The sequence below is a fragment of the Cervus canadensis genome, chromosome 33, assembly GCF_019320065.1.
Source record: "Cervus canadensis isolate Bull #8, Minnesota chromosome 33, ASM1932006v1, whole genome shotgun sequence".
In the NCBI taxonomy this organism is placed as follows: domain Eukaryota; kingdom Metazoa; phylum Chordata; class Mammalia; order Artiodactyla; family Cervidae; genus Cervus; species Cervus canadensis.
The window spans coordinates 31773159-31799321 of record NC_057418.1 but is presented as its reverse complement, the minus strand read 5'-3'; the positions used below and the strand labels follow the sequence as shown (position 1 = coordinate 31799321).

General features: G+C 44.6%; 1 protein-coding gene across 7 annotated transcripts in view; it reads left to right on the top strand.

The window, feature by feature from the left end:
* Nucleotides 1-26163, top strand: part of PRKN (parkin RBR E3 ubiquitin protein ligase) — a 1211540-nt gene that overhangs the window by 990060 nt on the left and 195317 nt on the right. For all 7 annotated transcript variants that reach the window (XM_043457375.1, XM_043457374.1, XM_043457372.1 and 4 more), the window contains one exon: nucleotides 7561-7622. In XM_043457375.1, the coding sequence (XP_043313310.1) occupies nucleotides 7561-7622 (62 nt within the window). The remainder of the gene's footprint in view (nucleotides 1-7560; nucleotides 7623-26163) is intronic.

Here is a 26163-nt window from a genome sequence, read left to right as displayed (position 1 = left end):
TTTCTGCCTGCATTATTCATCTGTGTTTTGTCTACTTCTTCCATTAGAGTCCTTAACATCTTAATCATAGTTGTTTTCAGCTCCTTGTTAGATAATTCCAACATCTATATCATACCTGAGTCAGATTCTGACACTTGCTTTTTCTCTTCAGAGTGTGTTTTTCTTGCCTTTTGACATGACTAGTAATTATTTGCTGAAAGTTGGACATGTTCTACATGTAATAGGAGCTGATGTAGGCCTTTAATGTGAGGATATATGTCGATCTGACAAGGACTTGGGCTTGTGTTTAAGTGTTTAATGTTTGCTGTAGCTGAAGATGCCAGACATTCCAGATTCCTCTAGTTTTCTTGATTTTTGTCTCCATTCCTGACTGTGAGCTAACCACTCCTTCTCAGAGAGAATCCATGTCTTAAAACTCTTTCAGCTACCACCCACCATTATGTTATTAAAGGCTAACTGGTATGGTGGTAAGGTTAATGTGGTGTGGTGGTGACAGTGATCTTCTGATCAAATCTCAGTCTTCCTGTGGGCCTGCTTCTTGGGTCTGTAGTCTCACAAGTGCTTCTACAGTGGTACAGGGATTTTTTTTTTTCTTTTTCCCCTTGCCTCCTACTGCCTCCCCCATAGGTAGCATTCTCAGTCTATATCCTTGAAGCCCTGATTCCCGTAGACTGTTCTTTCCCTCTTCAGTGAGACAGACTGGAGTTGGAGGAATGCCCCCTCTCTCATGGCTGCAGGGTAAGGTGCTAGCAAAGTCCTTGCCTTGGAGGGCAGACGTTTGCTATGGAGAAAACTCTGGACATTTTTCACAGTGCTTACTCTTCCCCTCCCTCTGCCAGAGCCACAAGGGGATCCCCACCTTGAGGACCTGGTGGGGTGCTTACAGATAAATATCAGGAAAATCTGTACGATTTCATGCCTCTGGAGTTTCTGATTCTCACACTAGTCTACACCCCATTTATATAATAGCAGATTCATCAAAAGCGCTTCCCAGGTGGTGCTAGTGGTAAAGAATGTGCCTGCCAGTGTAGGTAGATGAAAGAGAGGCAGGCTTGATCCCTGGGTGGGGAAGATCCCATGGAGGAGGACACAGCAACCCACTCTAGTATTCTTGCCTGGAGAATCCCATGGACAGAGGAGCCTGGTGGGCTACAAGCTGTAGGGTCGCACAGAGTCAAACACAACTGAAGCGATTTAGCACACACAGCATGCATCAAAATTGCTGTCTCAATATTCCTACTGGTTTATTGTTCCAGCAGCTTCTACTCCAGTTAAGCAGATTGGGTTGTGACTTCTAGACTTGCCTATCTGTCCAGATATCAGGGAGGTTCTTTGCCCTGTGACATCCATTCTCTGATGGAGCCAAGAAAATGCGTTGACTTTCAGTTTGCCCAGATTTTTCTTATTGTAAGAATGGGAGTCATAATTTTCAAGCCCTTTACATGTTTGAGCTGAAAAGAAAAGAAGTCTTGACCTTTATATCTTAAAACAATAAACTGTGTAGCAATTATTTCAATTAGTTACTTTCCTTTTAAATAGAAAAAAATTTTTTAAAGAATTAGCAGCAACAAGCAATAGATATGGATATGCCATTAATATCATCAGCAATAAATTCACATTCTAATTCCTTAGGTCATTTCATCCTGCTTTCACATACATTCAAAACTGTTACTTAAAGTAGAAGCTGTGATTATTCCTGATAATTTGCATTTAGAGTAACCAAGTGATCCACGAGCATATAGCTAGTTAGTTGGTACAGAATCAGAGCTTCAGACTAGGCCATGGTGACAAGAATTTATTTTAAAAGGCCCCATTTTGATATTTCCCTTCTGTAGCCCATACCTCCAGCTGCTATATTTTCAAATGGTGACAATGGCTATAGGCTATTCTTTTGAGAAAATTGGATGGAAGGAGAAGGAAAGAAAGAGGGTGGTAACTGTATGCTCAAGGCTGGACTTTTGCTGAATTTTTAAAGGGGGAAGATTTGAATAACACATATGGTTTGAAGTGAACAAGCTTCAGAGCAGTAGAGTTTGAGGAGACTGAGTGAATGATGAGTTAAACCATAAGGAGCTGAAGGGGACAGGTTAGGATGGATGACAAATGACTCTTGTTTTGAGGAGGAGGAACCATATCCTGGAGGAGTAGGAAGAGGAGTTGTAACTTGGAGAGGATGGCTACTCACTCCAGGATTCTTGCCTGGAAAATCCCGTGGACAGAGGAGCCTGGTGGGCTACGGTCCATAGGGTCACAAAGAGTCTGACATGACTTAGCAACTAAACAACTTGAAGTTCAGGGATGGTGGCGCTAGTGGTAGATAACCTGCCTGCCAATGTAGGCAACATAAGAGACACGGGTTCAATCCCTGGGTTGGGAAGATCCCCTGGAGGAGAGCATGGCAACTCACTGCAGTATTGTTGCCTGGAGAATCCCGTGGACAGAGGAGCCTGGTGGGCTATAGTGTCCGTGGGGTCGCACAGACTCGGACACGACTGAGGTGACTTAGCATGCACACTTGCTAGTGGCCACAGGGCAGGTTCTCTGGCAGCCAAGTCAGAAGCAGAGGACAGAGGACACGATGTTCAGGGAGATGTGCATCTAAGAAAGGAGGAGCAGAGACCCAGGTCGGGCCGAGGGAGAAGCTGAACTGCCACGTGAGCAGAGACTTGGGAGCCAGCGTCGACCGACAGCAGCTGGTGTTGGGAGAAAATGGTTGGGCAGGTCCACCTCCCCCTCACCCAGACAGCAGATTCGGGGGTCCTGGGGAAGATGTGACCTCCGGCGAGGCGGCTCTGTGCAGCAGAGGGAGACTGGAGACAGGGCAAGGCATCTCTCATGTCCTCCTGCAGTGTGGCCACTAGCCTTCCTTGCAGGGGCCTGGGCTGCACATCTCCACATTCACCACCGGAGCTTTACATTTCTGGTCAGGTGAGGTCCTACTTTAAGAGTGAAGTTTTAAAGGTTAATTGAGAAGGATGGTGATGATTAGGAAGAATCCGCAAGGGAGATAGGAGAGGGTGCTGGCCAAAGGCAAGTCACAGGAACAAGCTGGACCACGGGCTTGACAGTGAGTGGACCCTGAACTGCAGCAGCACCATTCTCAACAAGGATGCAGCTTCAGGCAGATGGTGTGAATCTCTGTTGGAAGGTATTCTAGTCCCTATTTGCTACACCAGCTGTGATTGGCAGAACTAGAACAGGAGAAGGAAAAACAGTTGGTAGTGTTTACCCAGAACTGGATATAGTGAGTGAGTGAAAGTCACTCAGTCGTGTCCGACTCTTAGCGACCCCATGGACCATACAGTCCATGGAATTCTCCAGGCCAGAATACTGGAGTGGATAGCCTTTCCCTTCTCCAGGGGCTCTTCCCAACCCAGGGATAGAACCCAGGTCTCCTGCATTGCAGACGGATTCGTTACCAGCTGAGCCACAAGGGAAGCCCAGAACTGGAGATAGGATATTGGCAAAGAAGGTACAGTAAAAGTACAAAGGAGTCATGACATCTAAGCATCACTGACATCCTCCCAGGTGGGGTCCAGGCTGGGGAGAGAGGTTAGAGGTTAGATAAAGTTCACTTAACTGATAATCAAAGCACACAGGGGGCTGGAGGTCAGAGCTGAAGCCTCCATGGTGAAAAGAGAGGAGGGGTGGATAGGAGCCCCTCCTAAGTGTCATGGTCACCGAGCTAGGTGGGCAGTGACTGCTTGGATGACTCATTCATGGGGCAGCTGCTGTTGAACAGTTCATCCAACCAGGCAGTGTTTTAGACACAGCTGACAGAGCGGTGACGAGAAAGCAATGGTCCTGCGCTTGTCACCTTTGCCTTTCAGCAGCAGGAGACAGAAAATAAAGTGCTATATCAGAAAAGTAGTTTAGAAGGTGATGAGAGCTATGAAGAAAATGCAGCAGTAACGGAGGATCGGGAGGATGAAAATAAGCTGCAGTTTCACCCGGGGTGGTCCTGAAAAGCCTCACTGAGAATGGGGCATTTGAGCCAGGGCCTGAAGGAGTCAGGGACCACTCCATGCAGATGGCAGGGTCAAGAGCTTTCTGGACAGAGGGAGCAGCAAATCCAGAGCCCTGCAGACATCAGCCTGTCTGGGGCGGTCAGAACTGAGAGCAGGCTGGCGGGACCCTCGGCGGGAGAGGGATAAGGAGCTACACAGCGGGCCAGGCAGCCAAGCACCCTGCATAGGCCACCAAGGCCCTTGGCCTTGACTCTTGGTGAGATGGAAGACCTGTGGCAGATGCCATGATATCTGATGTACATGTTTTAACAGAGGCCTCTTAGCTGTTATCTCAAGAGATGGAATGACAGGGACATGAAGGCTGCTGAGGGCTGCACACGCTTATTGGACAGTGTGGTCCAAGTAGACAGCGGTGGCGATCCACTGTCCTATGTGTGGACCCTGTGTGAAGTGCCTGGAAGAATTCAGATTACGCCGCTGACGCCTGTCCTCACGTGGTCTTCATCTGCTCTCTTTGCCCCCTGCACCCCTCCACGAACTTACCCCTTTCTGCCTGCACTATGGCTTTCCACGTGCAGGTTTCGCATTTCTCGTTTTAAACCGCCTCGTCACCCGGGCTTTGCATCTGTCCGCTTCCCGCTCTGGCGGCCCGGGACGCACACAGTGAGAGGTGTCCTTCCGCGCTCTTACACACCGTGACCCCTTACAGCCCTTCTCTTCGCATTCGATGCCACGTCTCTCCTTGTTTGTCATATTTTGTTACATCGACCAGGTGTTTCAGGTAATTAGCTAGTCGTCTGTTCAAGATGTTTACATTTGGGCTATCACTGACGTCAATCCTTTTAGTTACATCTTCGGAGAAAGTTAGAATGCAAATTCTGAAGGTACGTTGATTTTCAATTCTGTGTCTTATTTTGCCTGCCGTTAAAATAAGTCGAATCAGTTTTTCTCAAGTCGGAGGGATGCAAAGGACCACTGGTAAAGGAAAAAAGAATCGTCTAAAACTTCGAAGCCTGAATGAAACTGTTTTTAATGATGTTTCTTAGCTATGTCTAGGTATAAATTTAGGTAGAAACTTTTTACGCTATACAGCTAGAAGACCCAAGTGAAAAAATATAAATTAAATATAAATGAAAGCACAAAACCAGAAGTATTCAAATTAACTCTGAATTTCATATGGAGGGCACTGTCGTCTTACCAAACTAAGTCGGTCCTTAGAGTGCAGAGGGGGCCCTGAGTGCCTACGAGCTGGTGCTTGGCAAACCTCAGTCTGTCAGCCCTCCTCCTAGGTGACAGGCTGGGTGACCCCTCCCCTCACATCCTCAGCACCAAACCACACGGCCCTCGCTTGTTGGGAAGGTGTCCTCAGAATTCTTTCCACCTCTGTTCTTTCCTCATGAGTTTCACCAAACAAAAATATGACCCCTTGTTCCCAAGAAGGGACAGGAGGCTGAATATCTCCAATGGTTTTTGGTTGAATGGCAGTCAACCAAATGACCCAGAATAGACTTTTACTAATTGTTTAGATCAGAATAGCAACTCTGAAATGACCAACCTCTAAAAAGGAACTCAGGCTATAAACCTTGATGGCTTCCAGCAGGAGAAACACAGCTCAAGGGTTTCTTCCAGTGTCAGGGTCTAGCTTTCCTTCCTTGTAGGTAGGATGTGCCTATGACAATTAATTGACTAGATTTTCCACCAAAATATCCACCTTGGGGTTTCCATTTATTTTTCTTGCCTGCTGTTTACATTTTGTTCATTTTTTTAAAAAAATTATTACCTCAGTGAACATTTGTGAACCACTTTCTCAAGAGTATGAAATGCAATAACGTCAAAGACGAATATATATTGAAAATAGTAACAAAGACTAAATCGCTGTTCCAGCATTTCATGTGACCACAGTTTCAGAATTGGAACTAACTCAAGTCAAATTCCTCTCTAAAATATTCTGCATAAATAGTTATTTAGCCTCTGTCTGAAAACTTCCAGTTACCGGCTGGTAAGGAAATATATTCCATTTTAAATTAGAAATTTATTCATAGTGAACCCAAGCATACCTGCTGTTGGTTAATCTATTTGCTCTAATCCTGCCTTCTAGAATAACGCACACATCTAGCCCCTCTTGCAGAGGATAACTCCTTTGCCCCCTGCAGACAGCGCCTCCCCGGCAGCCCGCCCTCCCCAGGCCAGCATCCTCAGTGCCTCCCACCTTCTCACATAACGACTCAGAGAAACAGCTCAGCTTCATCTGTCGCTTAGGTGCATCTTCACAGAATCCATTTTCCTTAATAGAAAAGCCAACATATCACATCATCCATAGATCTGATCCCAAAGAAACAGGTTTCTATATCAATTCTGTTTCCAGAGTTTATGTTATTAATGATGGCAAATTAATACTGTGGAATAATGCTATTTAAAAGACAGAGATAGGAACATATTACATCATCCATAGATCTGATCCCAAATAAACAGGTTTCTCTATCAATTCTGTTTCCCAAGTTTATGTTACTAGTGATGGCAAATTAATGCTATGGAATAATTCTATTTAAAATACAGAGATAGGATACATTTTTAAACAGGAACTGGCATGCCCTGGCACTGGTAGAGAGACAGATAGATAGACATATATACTCATACACATATGTGTATATGTATGGATATGCTTTATTTGGGCTTCCCAGGTGGTGCAGTGGTAAAGAGTTCACCTACCAATGCAGGAGATGCAATAGACATGGGTTCGAGCCCTGGATCAGGAAGATCCCCTGGAGGAGGAAATGGCAACCCACGCCAGTGTTCTTGCCTGGAGAATCCCATGGACAGAGGAGCCTGGTGGGCTACAGTCCATGGGGTCACAAAGAGTCGGACACGACTGAGTAACTGAACACACGACATACATGATTTATTCACTTACTTGTTTTTTGGTTGTTTTTTTTTTTTTTAACAACTGAAGAAGGTAACTCTGAATCAAGCTTGAGTAGGCTCTCACTGACTGAGCAGAACTAGAAGGTGGTGGGCACAGGACTCCATAATAGACCCTTTCCAAACTGAAAAGCAGCATCTTTAGGGTCTTAACAAAGCCTCCTGGAAGAACCAAGCACGGTTCTAAACTCTAGCCCATCCCATGGAGACAGGGCGTCCAGCTGCCCCATCTTCATCCTTCACTCAGCGTGCAGAAGCCGCGCCTGGAGGTGGTAAATAAGTGAAATGAACCAACAGCTGCCAACTCGCCCTCTCTGGCCCCACGAAACCCTGCCTCTGTATTCGTGATAAGTGACATGCTGGGCAGAAATGACATGGTGTCCTCGAGCCCCACAACGTCCAGATCACAATCGGGAGGGGAGAAAAAGCTGGTCAGGGTCACGTGCAACTCCTTTCTCCAGAGCCACAGCGGGGGGCTGGCAGCAGCTGGAGCACCCTGGGGTGGGGGTGGGGTGTGTTGTCTGGTCGTTGGTTAGACCATGTTTTATGAGTGAGCATTTGTGTCCTTCCCAGCAGCGATACTGGTCCCCGGCAGTCATGACTGCAGTGAGAACACATTACCGTACTGAATGGGAATAACTCATCGGTGATTAATTCTTCTTCTTCCCAACAGCTGGCTGTCCCAACTCCTTGATTAAAGAGCTCCATCACTTCAGGATTCTTGGAGAAGAGCAGGTGAGTCCGCCTCTCACAGGCTGCCCCGAGTGCCGTGGAAGATAGTAATGAGACCACGCAGACTCTCTCCTGGGAGGCAGGGGGTGTCTCCTGACCGCCCCCAACACGCCTGAAGTGGGGAAGGGAGCCACGCAGGCACTGTGTGTGGGAACCCGCTTTCCCTCTCTTATCCATCAGACCCGACAGGTTATTAATTGGTACATCTGCTACCTGCCAGAGCATTTCATCTCAGGACACGGCAGTGAGCAGGTATGGCGTGGTGGCCGATAAGCAAACAAATAAATGCTGAGAGGAATTATGCCTAAGGGATCGATCAGCACAGACAGGCTGGGTTTGATGTCTGTGGGGGCATGTGCAAGCTCTCTTCGCCAGAATTTTCTATTTTGCGTGTTATCTGTACTTCTCTGCCGCTGCGTTCTCAATGGGTGTGAACATGTGACTGATATTCAATGGCTGGCCCATTGAAAGTTGATTATTTATATGCTGTGTGTGCTTAGTGAGATATGTCAGGTTCTAAATAGGCGTGCTAATAATTCAGAGTGCTACATATCACCTATGTATACGTACACACATACACACTTTTTTGACCACTTAGAAATAAATCTCTTAATCCTCATATGGAATTACAGGATCCATATTATTATGTTAAATCTGATGTCAAGTTATCCTTGAAATACTTATGTCAGGACTTCCCTGGCAGTCCAGTGGTTAAGACTCCACACTTCCAATGCAGGGACACAGGTTCAATCCCTGACCACAGAACTAAGATCCCACATGCCGCACTTTTCGGCCAAAAACTAAAATAAAATTAAAAAAAAATAAATACTTAAGCCATATAATTTATGGGCTTCCCAGGTGGCTCAGTGGTAAAGAATCCTCCTGCCGATCAGGAGACATGGGTTCGATCCCTGGGTCGGGAAGATCCCCCGGAGAAGGAAATGGCTACCCACTCCAGTACTCTTGCCTAGAGAATCCCATGGACAGAGGAGCCTGGTGGGTTACAGTCCACGGGGTCACAGAAGAGTTGGATACGACTCAGCAGCTAAACAACAACAAATGTCCTATAGTTTACAGCATGGTGGTTGACCTATTTTGTACTCTCTTATTGATTTTTACTCCCAAAGGCAGTCTTTGCCCACTCTGACCAGAGAACATGTAGTTAGAGGTGTAGTATCTCAGTTTTTTCAACAGGTTTTTGGTCTGTGAGTTTTTGTTTGGTGTGTATATGTCAGAAAGTGGAACTTTCCATCTCCAATATGAGATTTCAAAAAGTGGATTAACTCAGGGAGGAAGAAAAGCAGGAATCATTTCCAACTCCCTGAATTAGCAGGTTACAATATGCCTCGTTCATGTTTTCAGACTGTAAATTTCCAGAATAACAAACAGGGATGCTTATTCAAATACAAACAGAATCAATGATATTGCATTTCCAAGAGCTGATAACAGATCCCTAACATACCTACTTATGAAAACACCTTTCCCTCACAGCTATTTTCCTGTGAAAGCCGTGAGATTTCTTAAAGCAAAAATCACTGACTGTTACCCTGAGATTTCTGCTCAGATAATAGAACCTTCTCTTCTAACTTGTACCAATATTTGCAGATTGTTTCCATATTTGTTTTAGAATCATTGGGTGATTAGTAGGGAAAGAAGCCAACTATAATCATCTCCTTAGATCTACATAAAATTCAAGCCATTTTGCATTTTCCCAGGCATTTAATCAAGCTATAATCAAAGTCACTATTTCTCTGATCAGTTGTGCTAATGGCCACATAATGCATCACAGCAATAATGATCTTTATTTCCTAAAAAACCACAAGTCCTTCCTTCCTTCTTCCCTTTCATTCGTCGGATACTTAATAAGCACCTACTCATATGCTGTATACGATTCTTACAGGGATAGAGAAGTGAAAAAGAGAGTCCTCTCAGGCTTACCTTCTAGTTGGGGAAAGCTATTCATGTTATATATACACAAATGTGTTCAGTATTTAATATGTTAACAGAGCTGCTATGTCTCTGTGACTCATTTAGCACATTTGGCTATTCACCAAAAGGTTGGTGGTTCAAACCCACCCAGGGGCATCACCTTCTGGTTGGGCTTCCCTGGTGGCTCAGATGGTGAAGAACCTGCCTTCAATGTAGGAGACCCAGGTTCAATCCCTGGGTCAGAAAGATCCCCTGGAGAAGGAAATGCCTACCCACTCCAGCAATCTTGCCTAGAGAATCCCTTGGACAGAGGAGTCTGATGAGCTACCTTCCGTGGGTTCGCAAAGAGTCAGACAGGACTGAGCGACTAACACTTTCACATCATATGTTAGACAGTTATCATTGCCATGGAGGAGGAATAAAACCAAAAAGAAGGATGGTGCATGCTGGGGGGAGCTGAGGTTTTACACAAGGTGGCCAAGAAAGGTCTCACTGAGGCAGGTGCTATGTGCATGAAGACTTGAAAGATATGAAGGAAAGCGTCATGGTGAGGTCTGGGAAGAGATCCCTGGTAGAGAGTCAATTGGGCACAGGAGTTCTGAAGCAACCATATCTAAGGCTTATTTCATGTAAAAAGTGTTTTAACATATGAAATATAAGGTGTGGTCCGAATAAAGTGGGAAGGAATCCAGGAACATGTAAACTGGGAGCCAAAGGAACACAGTGTATCTGGGAGGAAGACTGATTATCCACGCCATGCACCTATTAGGCTGGATAAGGATGGGAAGTGAGCCCTGGGATTTGGAACTTGGAGGTCACTGTGACCTTGACCAGTGGACTGGTGAGGGTGAAAGCCTGCCTGGATTGGGTTCAGTGGAAAAGGGAGAAGAATGAGAGAGAGGGAATATAGATACTTTATTTTTTATTTTATTTTTTTTTTTTATTTTTTTTTTTTAGGAATTTAGCTATCAATGAAAACAAAGCTATGAGGTAGCTGGAGATAGGGAATGTGAAATCAAAAAAATTTTCTTTTTTATAGGCAAAAAATTACCATGTTTATGTGCTAATGGGAATGATTGCAGGGCAGCAGGGAGATAATGCGGAGGAAAGAGGAGCATGTCAGGAGCAACATCCTTGATTCGACAGCTAGCAGAGTGTAGATTTGGCCAGAGACAAAGTGGGGACGGCTCGACCTGGTGGCAGCGGGGAGGGCCGGATACACGGGAAGGATTTTGCTGGTTGTTTCATGGGAAACAGAGTCATCACTTGAGAGTTAAGTGAGGGAAGAGTTTTACAGAGAGTGGAAAGGATGGTGAAAGTGGAGGGTATTTAGGTGAATTTAGGAGGGTAGGGAGTGAATAAGGGTAGAAAATGAGTGAATTTGGAGTGAGATCCATCAACCTGGGTTTTTTTTCTGTCACGCTGACCACTGTGGGCACAGATGCAGAAAAGGCAGAGGGTCAGGTTTAACCAGCCACCCCGGTGAAACAAAAGCAGGAGAGACAGCGGAGATCAGGGCAGACATATGGGTGTGAGTGTAGTAACTGAGCCTGGGGTTTCAGCGGATGAGGCGAGAAGGGGGAAGAAAAGGGGGGTGGAGAAAAGCAATAGGGTCCACCAGCTATGGGTCCCGCTGGATTCAAGGAGTCTTTGGATTCAGGGTTTTGTGGAGGTGGTGTGGAGATTGGCAAAGACAAGGTCGGTAGGCAGAGGGCCCAAGGGTGGCTGAGTTAAGGGAGCAGAGAAGGTGACTGGAGAAGTTGAGGGCACGGACTTGAAAAGGCCAGGGTCTTGGAAAGGATGGCCCATGTGGACCCTGGGACCCTCCAGAATTATCATCAGGACAGACTTGGAGGGAGTGCTGGTGAGGGAAGAACTGGGGCTTCTAGAAATGGGTCAGGGAAGGGAGAGAGAGATGGAGGGAGCTGGGGGTATCCGACTGTAAAAGAGAAACGACAGAGCCTGATGGTTTGAACATCACAACTTGGGGGCGGGCGGGGGAGGCTTCCAGAAGGAGAAGCGAAAGCTGTTGCGTTTGAGGATGTTGAAAATCCACACAGTGACGCAAAAGGGAGCGGTGGAGAAAACTTGTGAGGGGCGGAAGGGGAAGTAAAGTGGAAGGAAGCGGAAGTCCTGTCCTGGGGCGGAAGCCGAGGTCAGTGAGGGGAGGACGTGAGAAGAACACTGAGAGAGTAGGTAGGTTGGGTTAAGGGCAGTTACTGCTGACTCACTCTGAGTTCCCCCAGCTCGGGGGTGGGAGTTAGCGCAGCTGGGGGACGCGGGAGGGAAAAGGGATGGACGGGGCCGTGTGTGGGGTCGGGGGTCAGACGGGAAAACCGACAAGGGAGCCAGGAATCTCTTTGGTGACTGATATAAGCAGGTCACTGCAGCCGGGGATACTTCTATCCTGATGACACATGGACAAGACCTAGTGGCCTCGGGGCAGACGGTGGCATGAGGTCTGCCGAGCAGCGGAGAGTTCCAGCTACACCACCACCCCTGCCTGTGGGGGTGGGCAGCCTCACCCAGGAGCGGCTGAAACCTTCAGCCTCTCTCTGGATGCTTGAGGCAACTTACACGTTACAGGACGAAATGAAATTTTTACATCGCGTGTTACAAGTTCCCTTGGACAGCTCATTTTAGTCTCTAACTTGGTTTCTCGGTTTGTAGAAGGAAGAGTAATGCTCAGTCATCTCTTAGGATTTTTGTAAATAAATAAGATGGCGAAGTAAGTTGCAGATATTAAGTGCTACACTAAAATATTTCTGATATAAGTACTATTTACAGTCCGTCAATAGACTGAACTTGCAGCATCAAAGTAGACATTAAAATCAGAGTAGCAAGGATCTACAGTCAATATCCTATTTAAAAAAGCATAATGGAAAAGAAAAAAATTAAAAAATAATCAGTATAATGTTCACTTAAAAGTTGATAAAACAGAGTTGATAAAACCTTAATTACTGAATTCATTACTGGATGGTAGAGATGCTCACCAGCTATCTAATTTCTTTGTATGTGTTTCCTTTTCAATTTCATTCGATAAGCACTTGATTTTTTGAGATCTGAATTAAAAATAACTCATTAAACACTGTAAATCATTACCTTCCTAAAGTAAATATGCAATCAAAACCCCTTGGAATTTAACACAATGCATGTACTTTAGCTTCTTGGTCCTGTCTGTGATTTGTGTTTACAATTTACATTCATAAAGCCCCTTTCAGCCTCCCACCCTCACCCACCAAGTCCAAGCTACTTAGCAAAGATATTACACTGTCCATAAGCAGAGTGACTCCAAAGTTCTAGACGGGCCCTAAAGAAAACAGATAGTGAGAAAGTGAAAGCGTTAGTCATTCAGTGGTGTCTGACTCCTTGCGACCCCACGGACAGTAGCCCACCAGGCTCCTCTAATCCATGGGATTCTCCAGGCAAGAATACTGGAGTGAGTGGCCTGTTTCCTTCTCCAAGGGATCTTCCCCACCCAGGGATTGAACTCCAGTCTCCTGCACTGCAGGCAGATTCTTTACCATCTCAGCCACCAGGGAAGCCCAAAGGAAACAGATGTGATATCTGTAAGTTCAGGGGGTTTGGAGAGTCTTCAGAAGCACTGCCTTTCAGACATACTTCCACTCTTACCAGCTACCTCCTCTTTCAGTTTAATCGCCAGAATCTTAAGGAAATAACCTTCACCTATTCAACAAACATCTTTAATACTTTTTTTTTTTACTATTATTGTGCTTGTTATTATGCAATCGCTCAGTCATGTCCGACTCTTTTGCAACCCATGGATTATTGTGCTAGTGTTGTATAAAATGATAATGAAGTCAAAGGTACAAATCATGATAAAAGCTAAGATGTAACCTACTTTAGAAAAGGAGTCAGGATCTCTGAAATATGAAAGTTGAGAGGACACCCATGGATTGAGCTAGGTTCACTGGGCTGGGGAAAGGAGCCTTCCAAGCAAAGGAAAGCACATGAACTGTGGCCCCAGAGGGGATGGAGTGCCTGCTTTCTTCAAGCCACTAAATAAAGTCAATGTGACTGGACAATAATGAGCAAGAGGGACCGTGATGAAAGATAAAAACCATCCAAACCATGTAGCCATGATAAAGAGTTTGGATTTTATTCTAAACAGGGAATCCTTGCAAGTTTAAGCAGGGGATGGACATATCCAAATCACGTTCTAAGAAAGTCAGTCTTATTGCAAAATGGACATGGTCCAGATGAGGACTGGCAGAAGAAACAGGAAGAAGTGAATACTGAGAGGTAGAATTAAAGTTCATAGTGATTGATTACCTGTGAGTCAGGGAGATGAAGGAATCCTACAATAATATTCACTGAGATGGGTTTGATGGTAGTAGATAAGGCTGGAAGCGTGGAATCAGGGTTCAGTCCAGAATATGTTAATATGTTTGATGTGCCTGAAGCATTGAGAAGGAGGTAAGTCGAGATTTGGATGTGTGCATTGGAGCTCAGAGAAGAAGGTCAGGGGTCAGAGACTGCTAAATTGGGAATTGTTAGCATGCAGGTGGTATTTTACATCCATGACAGTTGCCAAAAGGAGGTAAGAGGGGAGGGACCACGGTTGAACCCTAAGGAGCACCAGTGTTTGGAAAGCTTGGTAAAAGAGTAGCAGCCAGCAAAGGAGACCATACAGGAGCCTCAAGTAAAGTAGAAGAAAATACAGAGATGTGCCATGTTGATGGAGCCAAGAAAGGAAGTGTTCCCCAGAGGGAGATTTGTGTTAATGCTAATGAGACGCTGAATGAGAGGAAGTCAGTCTGTTGTCCTTTGCACATGGCAATCCAGAGATCACAGGTCAGTGTAATGACCGGATTTGGTGGAGAGTTGGAGACAAGAGACAATATATTTATGGGATTAAGAGTCCACCAAAGGGAATCAACTTCTTGTAGAACTTTTGTTATGAAAAGGAAAAAAGAACTGCAGAAATAGCAGGAGGGTTCTTTAAAGACTGAAGAGGCTAGAGCTTGCTTTATGCTCATTGAAATGATCCAGCAGAGATGGATTACTTGGTAATTCAAGAACTAGATGAGCTAGCTGAAGAAAGGAAGTACTTTAGAAGATGAAAAGTGTTTGGATACATGGCACAGAGAGAGGAATTGACCCTTAACAGGGAAAAAGCCACTTTCTTTGTTGTAAGAAGACAGAAAGTCACAGGTGAGTGGGGTGGGAGGGGGAAGGAGTGTTTGCTGTTGTAGTGGAAGAGGGGGCGGGGAGAAGTTGGTGTCTGATGGCTCCATGAAAACAGACACATTTTTCACTGCTGCATCTTCTCCACGTAGAGTGTTTGACACAGAGAAGATGCTCAGTAAATATCTGCCCAGTAAATGAATACCTCATTCATAACTTCTGTCTTCTTAGTGAAATATGAAGTAAACTGTCCAGGGAGGAAATGGGGATGGGGTGGAGGATGTGAGCAGTTTGGGAAGAAAGAAGAGAAAATGCGCTACTAGAGAATCACAACACAATCACGAGGAAGTTGAAAATGCTCATTTGACATTTGTATTGAGTGATTTAAGAGACAACAAACAGTGGCCAGGGAGAAAGTGTCAGGGCAGCTCATGAGAAGTCTCAATGATGCTGAAGAATTTAAGCACTGTCCATACTTCAGTAAGAATATCAGGAAAGGAAAGATAGGAGATGATGGTTTGAAAGGGACACATTCAGAATTTAGGTGTCAGAGGTGGTGCAAGTTCTCAGGATGACAAGGCCCAGATAGGGATTAGAACGATAGAAGAATTTTTTTTTTTGAAAGGTTTCCAGAAATGAGAAGGTATAAAGGAACTGAAAGAACAGGTTGATGGATGGATGGTTCGATCCCCAGAAAGATGACAAGAGTAAGGGCAGAGGTGAAAATCATGAGCTAGGAGCTAAAGTCTCCCAAGAATGAGGGACTTATCCACCTATGACTGCTACAGGCAGTGGCGGTGGGGAGAAGGTGAGGATGTGTAGTCAGACAGCATAACTTTCAAAAGAGCAGCAGGGTGGGGTTTTGCAAGAGAGAAGAGTCTGACAGTTTAGGAACCTCGCTGAAGAACCAGGAGACAACCAGCTCCACCTCTGGCTTTCAGGTGTGCACTCCTGAAACAAAACACAGCCTTCATTGCAGAGGCTTGCAAGGAGATGGGCCAGTTTCAGTTAAATCAGGAAGGAGAGAGAAATGTTTGAAAAGGTTGATTATATAGGAGAGCTTGTTCATTGTGGAGCAGGAATTCCAGGGGGCACAGAGAAAGGATTTAGGAGAGAAGGGAGGCTCACAGTGGAAACTATCGAGACCTTTATGGCAATGAGATCCCTAAGTCTCAGAAGTCAAGTACGACGTGAGGCATGATGGAAGGCATAATGGTGACCTTTGGAGGGAAGGGGGTGCACAACCAGACCACTTGGCTCTCAGTAACCTTCCTGACTGTCTCTTGGGCACTAAAGCAGCTTACTTAGCCTTCACTCCAAAAAAACTTCCTTGGTATCAAAGACTTGTTGACACCAAGGAAAGATAAGTGTAATGCCATCTAACACAATCCAGAAAATCGTGTTTTAAATTATGTGGGTCATGGAAGTTCTAATCAGCTCATTAAACGTGCAGTGGGAACTAACCCATTGCATTGCCTCAAACCAAAGGCTTACACAAAACTTCCAGACAATGACATGTCACTCTTCCCCTCCTCCTGGCCTCTGATTCACCTTGACACCAACATAGTTGCCTCCAGACTAGAGAGGGGAGAGATGTAAAACTCCTGTTTTAGAGAAAAGCAAAGCCCAGGAAGAGACGGGCAGGGGAGAGGGTGCAGGTGGTGAGTACCACACCCTCTTGGGGAAGTTCCATTTCTCTGAGGGTGAGGCTCTCATGTTTGGAGACTAAGAGCACTGCTCAAAAGCATTTCTCAGGGGCTGCAGTAAAGGGCAAAATAACTTGTGCCCACCCTTGCCCTCTGATGAGTGCACCGTCAGAAAGTGTGCTTAGCAGATCTATTTGCAGGACAGAAGCTTCCAGAGGTCTGTGAAGTCACACCCTCAGTAGAAACTCCTGCAGTGAAAATGGTTTGCAGGTATCTGTTTTCACAGCCTCACCCTTCCTGTGGGGCACGGCATGGCCCACGGCTTGGACAAGGGACAAACAAGCCAATAATTCTGACCTCCTTTCCAGAAGATTCCATGGCTACTAGAAGTTGAGTTACTTTTTGTCATTACTTTTTGAGTTTCAGATGTCATCTGAAACATCTGAAAAAGAAAAAAAAAATTATTAAAAAAAAAAACAACTTGTAAATTGCAATCCAGGATGCAGTCTGTTTCTCTAATTATATTTCAGGTGCTGTTTGATCTGTTTTCTCCTTACATTTAGTTTCAGACATCCTAATGATGTTGTTTTTTTTTTCTAGGCAATGAACAAGGTCTAGCCCTTTCTCTAGCCAATTTACTACATCAGTCGATGACAGATGTCCAGGGATGAAAAGAACATTATTAGCAACAAAACTGAGAAAACAAACAGCGATGTGATAGGCACCCCCAGAGAGGCTGTCACCAACTCCCTGGGGCTAACTACCTGCAAATGAAGAAAAATAAGGTTAAGATTACTGAGAATTTAAGAAGTGGTTTTTGTTTGTTTGTTTTTTTAAATTCTAATACATGTAGAAAATAGGGCATTCTCTATATAGCATGGGGAAATGGATTAATCATAAATTCATGTTCCTCTATAAAGTTATTTTAGATTTTTTTTTTTATCCAAAGAGGAAGCATATACCCTGCTTTTCTGTGAGTCTCTAAATGATGAAGGAATAGTGAGCTGAATTTTTTTTAATAAAAGTGCAAAAGGGAAGGAAAACGGAGGCAGCTTGGTATCAGGAAAGGGTGGCCTTCAAGAGCCAGAGCCCCGAGTTCTGATGAGGGGTGTGGGTTTCCTGCAGGGTGAACATCCTGCGAGGGATTGAACATCTTTATGACCCAGTGGTCTCACCTGTCACTTCTCAGGACAGACAGAGCGTGAACCGAGTAGGCAGAGTGTCGGTACAGTCCTTGGCGTTTGCGTGTGCAAACAGAGGCGTTCTAGCAGAAAAATGTAGGCCTGTATTGGTTAGCTGCTCAGTCATGTCCGGCTCTTTGCAACCCCATGGACTGTAGCTCGACCAGACTCCTCTGTCCATGGGATTTTCCAGGCAAGAATACTGGAGTGGGTTGCCATCTCCTCCCCTAGGGGCTCTTCCCGACCCAGGGATTGAACCTGGTTTCCTGTGTCTCCTGCATTGGCAGGCGGATTTTTTACCACTGAGCCAGGGCGGTAATCCAGAGAATGGTGTCTCCACTGGGGATTTCTCGCCCCCGGGGGCCTAGGAGACAAGGCTGGGGAGGGCTTTCCCAGGTTCTTGTGGCCAGGACTTCACAGAGGCCAGAATTCAGCAGGGGAAAAGCTAGACAGCCTGTGTAGCGGTTGCTTTTGTAGCTGTACCTGAGTGCCCCCAAAAGGCCACTCTGGGAAATTCCACGGCCACCTCTCCTGCTCAGAGGATTTGAAAGACTGCGGCAGCTCCTGGACGGCTGACAAGCTCTGACTCATTTTAACAGAACATTTGCCAGTTTCCCCCAGATTTTAGTTTTACCTAGTATCCCTGTGCTTTTAATTTCTCCCACAAGATCTAGCTTCCCTCTCGCTCTCTTTTCTGAGGAAAGCTTGGGAATTAAACTTTGTAAGGAGCCGTCTGTGCCCTCCTAGAGGACAGGCCTTTTGAGGGGCAGTCCAGTGGTGTGGAGGGTTTGAACCCTTCATGACCTGACCCTTAGCTGACCACCGGCACTTAGCATGGAGCCAGTGACCGGCAAGAAACGGAAAGCAAACTGGCCCATATGGGACTTGAAACTGGGACCCAGCTTCACTATAGAACATTCTCCTACCCAACCCAACTCTTCCTACAACAGACTACCAAAGTGCAACCTCTATTTGAGTGTCCTCTCCCCTGACTCATTATTTAGATTCTTAAAAGATGAGTTTATTGAAGCTTCTATGCATTTTATACTTTAAAATGAGTATTTCCTGTTCTTAAGAGAACCCTTGAGCATACACATAAAGACTGAATAATTTACTCCCCAAATATATAAAATATAAACCATACCGATGAGTTGCGATATTACCTAGATATAGGTCATCTAACAGGATGTATTGTGACTATAGTCTGATGAAATGTAGGAAGAACTATTTTTTATTTTTTTTTTCCTTAGGTATGGAATAGTAGAATGCCCATCTGGTGGCTCAGACAGTAAAGAATCTGCCTGCAATGCAGGAGACATGGGTTCAATCCCTGAGTCAGGTAGATCCCCTACAGCAGGAAATGGCAACCCACTCCAGTATTCTTGTCTGGAGAATTCCATGGACAGAGGAACCTGGTGGGCTACAGTCCATGGGGTCATAAAGAGTCCGACACCACTGAACAACTAACACTTTCACTTTCACAAGGAATAGTATACTTTGTTAATATTAAAATGTTCTTAATGTTTGCAAATGTTATTCTGTCAGGTCGAAATTATGTTAGGTATCTGTCTGTAGATTATCCACTTTATGAAAATGTTTCTAGAAATTTTCAAACTTGTTTAATAGCTTAAACAGCATAAGTTGACAGATAAGTATTAATATGTATATGTACACACACACACAAAGACCCTCACTGTGATTCCAAAGGCAGACAATGCAGAAGTGATTTTTAGAGAATTTGCTACTTTTGAGCTCACCTGAGAATGGACTTCTCCTCCATGCAGAACTAGTTCATGTTACAAATTAATCACATTCAGCCAAGTTAGTTCTATTTATAAATGCTATTCAACAGTGATAAGTAAAAAAAAGCCCCAGAAAATAACACAAGTCATATCAAAGGGTCAGTACTTGTCCTCCCCACCCTGCTTAGCCCATCTATGCCTTCACCACTATTGTATCTATTTTACACTCAGATGAGTACAAACATTCTGCTCTGCTTCGTGCTAATTTGTCACCACCCTCCAATAAGTATGCAGCAGGTTTCTTTCCGGGCACTCTCAACTTTATGCCAGTAAGTGGCTGAAAGGCATCTGTGTAAATGTGGGTCATGCCTTGAAAAGAACTGCACAGCGACCTCTGCTAAGGACCCACATAGGGCTTCCCAGAGGTGGCGCAGTGGTAGAGAATCTGCCTGCGAAGGCAGAGACCAGGGTTCAATCCCTGGGTCCAGGAGAGCCCTGGAGTAGGAAGTGGCAACTGGCTCCAGCGTTCTGGCCTGGAAAATTCCATGGACAGAGGAGCCTGGACGGGCTACATACTATGGGCCGCAGACTCAGATTGTTTCCTTAGGACATTAAACTTTCTTGAATACTAGAACATTCTTGGTCTAGGTCAAATGTTTTTCATAGAAATTTCACAATGTTGAAAAAAATGCATTCAGTAAATGTATGTAAATTCTATGTAAATGTAGTAAATTCAAACCCTGTGTGTACTTTTTAATCAGAAATTACCAGATATATAAGATATATTTGTCTTCCTTTAGAAAAGGAATTGTTTGCCCAAATGCTCCTAGAGTGTATCGTAAATAGATTGAACATAATAAAGTCATATAAATCCCTTAGTTAATAAATGGAAAGAGGAGCATAATTTGTGCATTCTGTCAGAATTTGAGACTGTGACAGATGTAGTCAGCAAGAACTGTTAAAGTGTTATTGCACTTTGTTCGTAGGTTAACTTCTTCCTAGAAAAAGTATTATCAGAGCAGTAAAATTGCTCAACTAAATTAAATAGACAGGTGATCTGTCATCAAATCAGAAAATAGCTAATTAACCATTTATTTAAAATAGAAAAATCATTCACATAAGTAAAACCATCCTAACCCATTCTGTTATTAATTCCCATTGATTATTTTATTAGAGTTCTTTAATTAAGAATGAAGTTAAATTTCATTCATTTATTCTACAACTATTAATTGTGCAACAGCTATGGCCAAGACATTGTGATGAATTCAGGCATACAACTCCATGAAGGAGACGGGGGCAGTGAGGAGGGTCTACAGGAAGGTCTGAGGGGCTGGAGCAGGTAGGTCCCATGACTCACAAAACGTAACCAGCCAAAGACCTCTGGGAGGACACAGCCCCACGCTGAGGAGAAATTCACTCAGAATAGGGAAGGAAAAGAGAAAGTCCAGTTGGAAGGAGAGTAACAGAGTTGGGAGATGACAGGAACCGAGCCCTTATATTTTTGAACACTGCCCCCAGAACTGAAGAAGAAACTCTAGAGCCATTAAGAGCTACCAGGAATCCTTCTTCCTCCTAAAACTTCAGAACTAATTTCATGTAAAGGAGGGCAACAGAAAGAGATAAAGTAAAATCCCAGCAGAAAAGAAACAAGGTCAAATCCCACAGAGTTTTTGAGGAGGCAGAGAGGAGAACAGAATAGTGTCCTGAGAGATGTGAGCGCTTATCAGCCGGTCGTGTCCACCATCAGGTGAAAACCAAAATAACTATTCCAAAGGAATTAAGTTATTAAGAAATTCAGAGATGGAAATGGCAACCCACTCCAGTACTCTTGCCTGGAAAATTCCATGGATGGAAGAGCTTGGTAGGCTAGTCCATGGGGTCGCAAAGAGTCAGACATGACTGAGCAACTTCACTGGTTCACTAGTTCAGTTCAGTTCAGTTCAGTTCAGTAGCTCAGTCAGGTCTGACTCTTTGCGACCCCATGGACTGAAGCACAGCAGGCTTCCCTGTCCATCACCAACTCCTGAAGTTTACTCAAACTCATGCCTATTGAGTCGGTGATGCCATCCAACCATCTCATCCTCTGTCATCCCCTTCTCCTCCTGCCCCCAATCCCTCCCAGCATCAGGGTCTTTTCCAGTAAGTCAACTCTTCGCATGAGGTGGCCAAAGTATTGGAGTTCCAGCTTCAGCATCAGTCCTTCCAATGAACACCCAGGACTGATCTCCTTTAGGATGGACTGGTTGGATCTCCTTGCAGTCCAAGGGACTCTCAAGAGTCTTCTCCAACACCACAGTTAAAAGCAAAAGCATCAATTTTTCAGCGTTCAGCTTTCTTCACAGTCCAGCTCTCACATCCATACATGACCACTGGAAAAACCATAGCCTTGACTAGACAGACCTTTGTTGGCAAAGTAATGTCTCTGCTTTTTAATATGCTGTCTAGGTTGGTAATAACTTTCCTTCCAAGGACTAAGCGTCTTTTAATTTCATGGCTGCAATCACCATCTGCAGTGATTTTGGAGCCCAAAAAATAAAGTCAGCCACTGTTTCCATTGTTTCCCCATCTGTTTGCCATGAAGTGATGGGACCAGATGCCATGATCTTAGTTTTCTGAATGTTGAGTTTTAAGCCAACTTTTTCACTCTCCTCTTTCACTTTCATCAAGAGGCTCTTTAGTTGTTCTTTGCTTTCTGCCATAAGGGTGGTGTCATCTGCATATCTGAGGTTATTGATATTTCTCCCGGCAATCTTGATTCCAACTTGTGCTTCATCCAGCCCAGCATTTCTCATGATGTACTCTACATATAAGTTAAATCAGCAGGGTGAAAATGTATAGCCTTTACGTACTCCTTTCCCTATTTGGAACCAGTCTATTGTCCCATGTCCAGTTCTAACTGTTGCTTATTGACCTGCATATAGATTTCTCAGAAGGCAGGTCAGGTGGTCTGGTATTCCCATCTCTTTAAGAAGTTTCTACAGTTTGTTTGTATTAAGAAATTACACAAGTGCAGATAAATAACAGGAGATATTGTCTTAAGAGAAATAGAAAGTGAAAAGAAAGAAAATTCTTTAAAATGAAGATAAAGTAAGATGAACTTTATTTGGGCTTCCCAGGTAGCTCAGTGGTAAAGAATCTGCCTGCCAATGTAGGGTATGCCAGAGATGGGGGTTCAATCCCTAGGTGGGGAAGATCCTCAGGAGGAGGAAATGGCAACCCACTCCAGTGTTTTTGCCTGGACAGCCCCATGGCCTGGGGAGCCTGGCGAGTCCACAGGGTTACAGAAATGAGACACAGCTGAGCACGTATACAAACTTTTTTTTACCAACTTCTAAATCCGTCTGGAGAAGTTGACCAACTTAGACGTTGGATAAAGAAAATCTAATCTATGTATGCTAGAAAGCCCATGAGAAAAACACCAAAGCTAGAGAATGGAGCAAATACTAAAAAATTAAATTCAATACAACTTTCCTGAGATAGACTGTGTGTGAACACGGATCGGAAACGACCAGCACCAAGATGTGTGCTGTGCTAATTCCCTTCAGTCAAGTCCGACTCTGTGCAACCCCTTGGAATGTAGCCCGCCAGGCTCCTCTGTCTGTGGAATTCTCCAGGCAAGAAGACTGAAGTGGGTTGCCATTTCCTCCTCCAGGGGATCCTCCCGACCCAGGGATCGAACCCACATCATCTGTGAGTCCTGCACTGCAGGCAGTTTCTTTACTGCTGAGCCACTGGGGAAGCCTCACCAAGACGTATTCTAATAAAATTACTAGATTCTAAAGAAAAAGAAATCCTTTGGGCATCTGGGCAAAAAAGATCAATTTACTCATAAAGAAAAAAAAGACCAGATCATCATCAGGCTTGCCCATAATACTTTACATCAGAACACAGAAGTAAGACATTTAAGATACTTGAGGGGGAACAAATGTGAACCCAGGACTCATCCAGCCAAACTCATGCTCAAGAATAAAGGGAAAGTGAAGTCGCTCAGTCGGATCCGACTCTTTGTGACCCCGTGGACTGTAGCCCACCAGACTCCTCCGTCCATGGGATTCTCCAGGCAAGAAGACTGGAGTGGGTTGCCATTTCCTTCTCCATCAAGAATAAAGGCCCCAAATAAATTGTCACTGAGGAAGAATTCAGTGAATATTTTTCTAGTGCCATATTCCTGAGGAATTAGAGAACAAACTTAAAACAACCAGAATTGCTGGTCAGACATCAACATGAGGACTGGTAGTGAACATTAAGTGTGTGTGTGTAGAATTAATGTAACATGGCAATTAGAAAGCATAGTATGTCCTATGTTTTAACAATGTAGATACACTATTTTTGTTAGAAAAATTCAGAAGGAAAATGGGTAGAGCACATGAAAATATATTTGAAGTTTTTAGTAATCATATTCGTGGTGATGATATTATTACTGTTCTGAAATCATGGTGTGTACAATGTAAGCTGAAGCTAATGAGCTATTGTGCATATGATAATCCTACCGTTCTCTATTTTTTCTTTTTTAAACTTTTTATTTTGTATTGAGATATAGCCAATGAACAATGTGATGGTTTCAGGTGAGCAGCAAGGGGACTCAGCCATACATATACACGTATCCATTCTCCCCAAATTCCACTCCCATCCAGGCTGTCACCTAACATTGAGCAGAGTTCCATGTGATCTACAGTAGGTCCTGGTTCATCATCCATTTTAAACCTAGCATTGAGTACATGTCCATCCCAAACTCCCTAACTGTCCCTTCTCCCCAGCAACCGTAAGTTCATTCTCTAAGTCTGTGAGTCTCTTTCTCTCTGTACGTACATTTGCATGATGTCTTTTTAGGTTCCACATGTAAGTGATATCATTCGATATCTCTCCCTCTCTGGCTTACTTCACTCAATATGACAATTTCTAGGTCCATCCATGTTGCAGTACATGGTATTATTTCATTCTTTTTTATGGCTGAGTAATATTCCATTGTATATATGTATCACATCTCTATCACTCTCTGTTTTCTTGATAGCCAGTGGGAAAAAGAGAAGAAGGTAGAGATATAAAATTGAAAATCTTAAGTAAAAACTCTGTAGTTTGGAAATAGCTACCCATGTAGCAAATTCAAGTCTCCAAAATAAAATTATTAGCTGTACTCCCCAGGCTGTACATTAGCTCCCCAGGGTGTAACCACTTTGCAAAACTGAAATTTTGTACCCATTTTGGATAGGCCAAGACAGAAGTTTTCACAGTCCTGTGGTACAGAGCTGAGCAGAGGGATTCAATAAATACTTACTGGAATCATTCACAGAGATATGAGGGGATGTCGTGTGCCAAAGCCAAAGGGGGGTGGGAGACTTCCTCATACAAGTCTGACCAAACCCCCATCTGGCTTAAAGCCAACTTCCTGTCTGCTCTGCGCTTGCTACTGAGTGTTGATGCAGAAGAGCAGGCACTCCACTGACCAGCCTGCTCTAAATTCACAATCTGTGACCCCAGATGTCATTCAGTTGCTAGGTCGTGTCTGACTCTTTGCGACGCTATGGACTGCAGCACACCAGGCTCCCATGTCCTTCACTGTTTTCCAGAATTGGCTCAGATTCACGTCCACTGAGTCAGTGACGCTATCCAACCATCTCATCCTCTGTTGCCCACTTCTCCGTTGGCCTTCAGTCGCTCCCAAAGTGCCAGCTCTTCTCATCAGCTTCAGCTTTAGCATCAGTCCTTCCAATGAACATCCAGGGTTGATTTCTTTTAGGATGGACTGGTTTGACCTCCTTGCAGCCCAAGTGACTCTCAGGAGTCTTTTCCAGCACCACAATTTGAAAGCATCAGTTCTTTAGTGCTCAGCTTTCCTTATGGTCCAACGCTCCCATCATGGGCTGTTAGTGCCCAGCAACAATCCTGACTATCCCTTCCTTCCCCTTTCTCATTCACACCTTTCCTTCTCTTCTCAAATTCCCAAAACCTCCCTTGTCCACACCTGGGCCCCAGCACACAGCCTTCCTTCCCTGCAGGATCACCCCTCTTCTCGTCCTTCAGCTCCCATTGCGTCACCTGCTCGCAGGCACCACCAAGTGCCTCCTCTTCTAACTCACTCCCTTCGGCATACTAGCATCCTGCCATTACAGAGGCCTCTCATTTTCAACAAACTCTTTACAGTCCCACAGCCCATCCAGCCTCCCCTGTCTCTGCTGCCCTTTCAGCCAAACTCCTAGAAAGAAGTGTCTGGGCTCACCTCTTGGAATCTGTCTCCTCCAATTCTCTCTTGACTCCACCCCCACAAGGCTTTTGGCTACATGCCTCCAATAGTCATGGCTCTTGTCAAGATTGCAACGGCATCTCCATTTCTAAATCCATCCAGCTTCCATATAAAGTAGTTAATCTGCAGCCTTTGACACAATTTGTCATGACACATACATCTCCCTTGAAATACTGTGTTCCCTTGGCTTCCAGGCCTCCCACATCATCTCATTTTCCTCCTGCCTAGTAGACTGCTGCTTCTCAATCTCCTTTGTGGCCCCATCTCAGCATGCACAAAGGGTAGAGCATCTCTTCCGGTCTCGGGGCTGCTGAGATGACAGAGTCTGACTGTCAAACCAGACGTACAAGAATCATAGATGGAACCCAGTGTTGAGCTTTACTAATAACTTCCAGGATACTGGTAATGGTGAAGCACAGACGAAGTAATGGGAAGCCCACATCATTTAACACAGCTACTGTGTTAAAGGCAGTAGATCCTGTGTTTAACAAAGCCCAGGTCCTTTCTCAGCATATTGGGACATACTCTAGGCAAGAGTCAATGCATCAGGTCTCCAGGAAGCTCACAGAATGATCTCTAACATAAAACCTCTCAAGTATTCACCACTTGATGAAACGTCTTCATTTACCCCTTAATAATTAACCCCTTATGACATTT